Source organism: Euleptes europaea, chromosome 5 (genome assembly GCF_029931775.1).
Source record: "Euleptes europaea isolate rEulEur1 chromosome 5, rEulEur1.hap1, whole genome shotgun sequence".
NCBI lineage: Eukaryota > Metazoa > Chordata > Lepidosauria > Squamata > Sphaerodactylidae > Euleptes > Euleptes europaea.
The window spans coordinates 9492616-9499832 of NC_079316.1; the positions used below are offsets into that span (position 1 = coordinate 9492616).

At 45.9% G+C, this 7217-nt stretch overlaps 1 protein-coding gene across 1 annotated transcript in view; it reads left to right on the forward strand.

The window, feature by feature from the left end:
* Nucleotides 1-5772, forward strand: part of LOC130477891 (cytochrome P450 2J4-like) — a 32050-nt gene extending 26278 nt beyond the window's left edge. The window contains exons 7-9 of the mRNA XM_056849972.1: nt 783-970; nt 3321-3462; nt 5582-5772. Coding sequence (XP_056705950.1) covers nt 783-970; nt 3321-3462; nt 5582-5772 — 521 coding nt within the window. The remainder of the gene's footprint in view (nt 1-782; nt 971-3320; nt 3463-5581) is intronic.
* Nucleotides 5773-7217: the final 1445 nt, after the last annotated feature.

Genomic DNA, 7217 nt, shown 5'->3' on the forward strand with positions numbered 1-7217 from the left:
GGTTTTCAAGGCAAGAGACGTTTGGAGGTGGTGTGTAAAGAAGTGACTATGTCATGACCCTGGCGCTCCTTGGAGGTTGCCCATCCAAATCCTAACCAGTTTATACCCCCAAATGTCTTGTTGGCCTCTAAGGCATAGGGTTGCCAGGCCCCTCTTCGCCACCAGCGGGAGGTTTTTGGGGCGGAGCCTGAGGAGGGAGGGGTTTGGGGAGGGGAGGGACTTCAATGCCATAGAATCCAGTTGCCAAAGCGGCCATTTTCTCCAGGTGAACTGATCTCTATCGGCTGGAGATCATTTGTAATAGCAGGAGATCTCCAGCTAGTACCTGGAGGTTGTCAACCCTACTAAGGTGCTATTTAGGGTTGCCAACCTCCAGGTACTAGATGGAGATCTCCTGCTATTATAACTGATCTCCAGCTGATAGATGTCAGTTCACCTGGAGAAAATGGCCGCTTTGACAATTGGACTCTATGGCATTGAAGTCCCTCCTCTCTCCAAACCCTGCCCTCAAGCTCTGCCCCCAAAATCTTCGCAACCCTGAGCTGGCAACCCAAGCCCTATCGTTGAGCCCCCAAAATCTTGTTGGTCTCTGAAGTGCTTCTGGACTCCAATCTAGCTGCTCTACAGCAGAGCAACATGGCTACCCTCTGAACCATTTAAAGTTCACCTTTCCTTAACTAAAAGATGTTATATATAATCTCATTAGCATTTAGTGTCTCTCACTGTTTACCTAATGCGGCCTTCAAACTAAAACTTTGATTGTTTAAAAATATTTTCCTTAGAGAAAGTCCAGAAGGAATTGGAAGATGTTTTTGGTTCCTCCCATTGTATTGGCTATCAAGAGCGGAAGAAACTGCCCTACACCAATGCTGTGATTCATGAGATTTTGCGTGCTCAATTTGTCTTTTTATTTGGGGTCCCCAGACAAAATGTGAAGGATGTCAACATGCTCGGATTTCTCATTCCCAAGGTACGCAAGACTGTTAGGCTGTCCTGTATCCCAAGAAAAGTGAGGACCAGATAATGAGTGAAAACCTATACCTAGACCAGCCCCCCCCCCCAACATAGAATCATAGAATCACTGAGTTGGAAGGGGCCATCCAGGTCATTTAGTCTAACCCCCTGCTTAATGCAGGATCAGCCTAGAACAGTGATGGCGAACCTTTTAGAGACCGAATGCACAAACTGCAACCCAAAACCCACTTATTTATTGCCAAGTGCCAACATGGCAATTTAACCTGAATACTGAGCTTTTCGTTCAAACCTCACTGAGATTCCGGAGATGCCAACTGACCGAAGATTGATGACATCCGGCTTGCAACAGAAAACACCAAGGTGACAAATGCTTACAGAGCAGATCACCTGGGGTTCCCTGAGGCAGGATAAGAGTTAATTGCAGGACCATTTGTTAATATGACAACAAGTGGTCCGGCGGATGGGGGAAGCAATTGCATTTTTTATCAATGTTAATTGAGCCACATCCTGGAATGTCTTGCCGTTTGATTTCCCCAGCTGGGCCAAAGGCCTGGACCAAAGATTTTTCAGCAACAAGGAATTGAGGGTGGGGGGTCCCATTTCCTTGACATGCCTTACCCCAGACAGGGGAGGGAGGAAGCGCTCCCATTGGGCTGCTCGGCAGGGGGGCGGGTGATGTGAGAAATGCCCTCAGGCGCGCATGAAGGAGAGCAGCCTGGCCCCGCATCCCTCTGGCTTTCTAGTAACGAACTCAGGCGAACTCTGTGCTGGGGCGACGGCGCGCGTGCCCACAGAGAGGGCGCTGACTGCCCACTCTGGCACATGTGCCATAGGTTTGCCACCACTGGCCTAGAGCATCCCTGACAAGTGCTTGTCCAGCCTCTGCTTTCAGACTGCCAGTGAGGGGGAGCTCGCCACCTCCCTAGGCAGCTCATTCCACTGTCAAACAACTCTTTCTGTAAAACAATTTTGCCCTAATATCCAGCTGGTACCTTTCTGCCCGAAATTTAAACCCATTATTGCAAGTCCTCTCCTCTGCTGCCAACAGGGAACAGCTCCCTGCCCTCCTCTAAGCCCTTCAAATACTTCAAGAGAGCAATCATGTCCTCCCTCAACCTCCTCTTCTCCAGACTGAACATTCCCAACTCCCTTGGCCTTTCCTCGTAGGACTTGGGGCGAAAACGCAGGGTTGCTTTAGCCTCCTCTATTCCCTGTTTTAGCCAGGATTCAGACAGGATCGAACGCATGCGTTTCTCCGAACATGCGTTCGATCCTGGCTGAATCCTGGCTGGAATAGGAAATAAAAGAGGCTAAAGCGACCGTGCGTTCTCGCCCGTGGTCTCCAGGCCCCTGATCATCCTCGTCGCTCTCCTCTGCACCCGCTCCGTGCATCCTCCTCACTCTCCTCTGCCCCCTATGCGGCCACTATATTGTGTCAGAATTCCAGGGGTGCCCATGTCCTGACGTAGGCAATCCCGGTTCCATTTTCCTTAAAGTAAAGGCACCATATTGTACAAGGATTCATCTGTCATCCCTCACAGGTGGTTTCTACCATGTGCATTGACCTCTTTACCTATGTATTGTGTGGCTTCTGGTAACGGGATGTGCATCAAGGTACCCCCAGGCGTTAATGTATTTTACATGTTTTCTAAAACACCTCCCCCCACATTGTTGCTCCTACAATAAAATAGGAGCTATGTCAGCAATCCTAAGAACACGTTCCTGAATAAAATGAGAGTCACTTCTGTGTAGACCTGCTTAGGAGCGTCCTCCTATTTCACAAAGAATGCCTTTTACTAAGTGTCACGTTTTGTAGCATCACAAAACGGCCCAAGATTGTGTCCCAGACTCAAAATGAAATAAAGCTCTGAGTGATGTGTCCTAAAAACCTTTTTCCTGTCATCACTCCTACAATAAAATAGGAGCTATGGAGCTCAATGCGGCCAAGAATAATTTATTATCATAGCAAATTCACAGAAGTGCAAATGGCTCTTGTCTCCTGAAATTTGCTCTTCTCTCCTGAATGCACCTTTTTTAAAACTGTTGCCAACTGTGTCAGATTTATCAGCGGGTATTGATGGGTTCCTACGTAGAACGATACCAAGTCAGCATTTGTTTATGAACAAAGCCACAAGTGAAATTTTCTCCTTTAAATATATGCTGCTGGGTTTGTATTGTTTCTCCTTTAAATATATGCTGCTGGGTTTGTATTGTATTGTATTGTTTGGATGAACCCATCGATATACCTTGAACGATTAGCATGCATGGGAAACACAGATATATAAAGGACAAAATGACATGTGTTGCTCCGCAAGCACTGCCTTTCAATTCTTTTTTCTTTGCAGGGGACAGCTATTATTCCAGATCTGCGCTCTGTTCTTCTTGATCCAAAGCAATGGGAGACACCGCAGAAGTTCAACCCAAACCATTTTCTAGACAAGGACGGCAATTTTGTGACCAGAGAAGCATTCCTTCCATTTGGTGCAGGTAAAATCACAACTCTGAACTAGCTTACCATTGACAGTCATGTTAGAAGGAACCAAGTAACATTTTCTCCAGATATCAGCTCTAAACTCCTTGGTTTGAACAACAGTTTGATCACAGATTGTCAGCAGCATCCTTGATAGGGTTGCCAGGTCCCTCTTCGCCACTTGCAGGAGGTTTTTGGGGCGGGGAGGGACTTTAATGCCATAGAGTCCAATTGCCAAAGCTGCCCTTTTCTCCAGGTGAACTGATCTCTATCGGCTGGAGTTCAGTTGTAATAGCAGGAGATCTCCAGCTATTACCTGGCGGTTTAGGCAAAGAAATATATCACTTGTACTAATCAGTTAGTTATACAAAAATACAGTACACGCTCAAATGCAAAAAGTTTCTATTGTATGTGTTCTTTCATAGATATTATTACAATGCTAAGTGATGTGAAACCAAACATAAAACTAAAAAGTAACCTTACAAAATGGTGTGTTATACAATCAATTAACTACATAAATAATATATACAATGTATACAATGTATCCAAAAGCAAAGGAAGCCTCTTGTACAAAATATCTTATGATAAACCACAATAAGGTCATAATAGCCGTCGGCTGAATCAGGCTGACGTTGAGCACAAAGGTGCTACAGGCAAGATGAAAATTACCTGGCGGTTGGCAACCCTAATCCTTGAACAGCTGGAAACAAGTCTGGGTTTCCCCCCAGTGCTCAGAATTGTTCTGAATAGTATTGGAAATGCTTTGTGCATGCATGTTCTCTCGCAGTTTTCCCATGGCTCTGCCTCCTTCCCTTCTGATGGTTGTTGTGATGGGGAACGGCCTGGCTTGCCTGGCTGCTCTTCCTGCTTTCCCGCTTGCCTTCCAAAGCTACAGGTCTAACCAAACTACAGGTCTAACCCATGGCAGCCAATGCCATTTTAGGGGGAAACTTAGCTGTCAAAAAAATTGCCACAAGGATCTGATTCTGATTGGGTCCATATCACAATCCCTCTTGGGCCCGCTGAGAGAGACAGAACACGCTTGTTTGTTTGCCAGAGTGTATTTGGAGTTTTAATTTTTCTCCTTCTTAGTCCCCTTTGATTTATTTTACCTCAGAAGAAATGAGACACCAGAGGCTTTTTCAAGTTAACAAACAGAGAACAGAGATTTATTATACTATACAAGGGATGGATTTGGAGGGAAAGCTGTAGTTAGGAAAAGCATAGAACCAGAGCTAGTTTTATAAGTTTCACTTCAGAGAAGGTATAGATCTTAGGTGGCTTGGATGGTACAGTATTACAATTCTTAAATTCAGTTCACAATTTTAGTTCAGCTCCCAGAACTACTTATAGATTTTTCCATTCAGACTCTGCTGCCTTGCTAACAGGGAAGTTGGAGACCATACAATCTCTCTTCCCCAGAGAAACATAGAAGTACGGAGATTTCTCTTCAAATCTCTCTTCCAGTTCTCACTATAGATATACCCTACTTTTGTGGCAGTAATCCCTTAAGAAAACCCCGTATCTGCCTTTTCTGTAGCTCCAGGTTGGGAAATACCTGGAGATTTTAGGAGTGTAGCATGAGGAGGGTGGGGTTTGAGGAGGGGAGGAGCTTCAATGGGATATAATGCCATACCGTCCACCTTCCAAAGCAGCCCTTTTCTTCAGGGGAATTGATCTCTGTTGTCTGGGGAATCAGTTGTAATAGCTAGAGTTGCCAACCTCCAGGTACCTCCTGCTATTACAACTGATCTCCAGCCTATAGAGATCAGTTCCTCTGGAGAAAATGGCCACTTTTGCAATTGGACTCTATGGCATTGAAGTCCCTCCCCTTCCCAACATCCACCCTCCTCAGGCTCCGCCCCAAAAACCTTCCGCCAGTGGCAAAGAGAGACCTGGCAACCCTAGTAATAGTGTGAGATCGCCAGCTACCACTTGGAGGTTGGCAACCCAATGTATGAATCAGTCACTATTATATGATTTTCTGGGTAAAGCAATTACAAGGTAGTTGTTAAGAGGCTACACGGATAATGAGGAATTTGTGTCTTTCTTTACACAATAACGTCAAAACCAAGAGCCTTGTCCTGCCCACTAGACAATGACTCATTTGCTTTCTTCCGCTCATCTCACTTCCAGGAATTCGTGTGTGTTTGGGAGAGCAGCTGGCAAGGATAGAACTCTTCATCTTCTTCACCAGCCTGCTGAGAGCATTCACCTTCCGGACTCCAGAAGGAGTGAAAGACCTCAGCCTAAAGCCTGTCATAGGGTTCACAGTGTATCCCATTAACCGGAAACTCTGTGCCGTTCCCCGCACCAGTGGTTCATAAGCCACTAAAATAACAAGATTGGTTGATTATTGTTGATTTCCAACTCGTTTTATCTTGAGTTGACACTGTGCTGTGACGAACGATGCCATCTCCGGATTGGGAAATTCGCATGAGTTGGATGTGTAGATTTTGCTGTCCTACTAAAATATAACGTCTTTTAAGGACCCTTTTATTAAAGTAATTCTTCGGCTCTGCTGTTTGTTAGGATAGCAATAGCAATGGATCACTCACTAAAGAAATGGAGTGCATTTAAAGGGTTAATTTACCTGCAAAGTTATTCAATAGATGTGGGGGGGGGTGATACTGCCTAGTTATTAATTGGGGCCTAGAAGTTTCCTCTTCTGGTTTCTGTTTTGCTTGTTACTTTCTTTGATGTTTTTTGGATGTTCTGCAGACTGAGAGGTCTACACTGCACCTATGTAGTTATCTGTTCCGTGTGTCTGAAAGTGAAGTAAAGTTTTTACTTCTTGAAAGAATCTTCATCCTGGCACGATGATGTCACTTCCAGAATAACCATCAGTCATAAAGATTTAGATAAATGCTAGGAAAAGTTGAGGGCAGCAGGAAAAGAGGAAGACCCAACAAGAGATGGATTGACTCAATGAAGGAAGCCACGTCCTTCAATTTGCAGGGCTGTCAAAGATAGGACATTTTGGAGGACTTTCATTCATAGGGTCGCCATGAGTCGGAAGCGACTTGACGGCACTTAACACACACACACATAAAGATTTTGGGCGAATGCTAGAGCATGCTCCTCCTGGTGCAATGATGTCACTTCTGGGTCACTCTGGAAGTGATGTCATCATGCTGGGGACACTGCCGATGATGAAATCCCCCATCTCCCACAGATTGCCAGTGATAGGCTGGCAACCCAACCCAGAACAAGCTGAATGTTAATCCCAACAAAACAGAGGGGCTATTGGTGGGGGAATGGTCTAACCCAGGAAATGCATTATCCCCCCGCTCTGGATGGGGCTGCACTAGAATTGCCAGCCCCGAGCTGGGAAATACCTTGAGATTTTGGGAGCAGAACCTGAGGAAGGTGGGGTTTGGAGAGGGGAGGGACTTCAATGCCATAGAGTCCAGTTGCCAAAGCTGCCATTTTCGCCAGGTGAACTGATCTCTATCGGCTGGAGATCAGTTGTAATAGCAGGAGATCTAAAGCTAGTACCTGGAGGCTGGCAACCCTAGGTTGCACTCCCCCTACAGGAACAGGTTTGCAACCTAGGGGGTGCTCCTGCAACCGGGCCTCCTTTTGAATAAACAGGTGGCAGTGATAGCCAGGTGTGCCTTTCACCAGCTTTGGCTGGTGAGCCAGCTGCCTCCCTTCTTGAGCGGAAAAGATCTTGCCATTGTGGTGGATGCTCTGGTAACAATAACATCTAGATTAGATTGCTGCAGTATGTTCCAGAATCTGCAGTTGGTACAGAGTGCTGTGGCCAGAG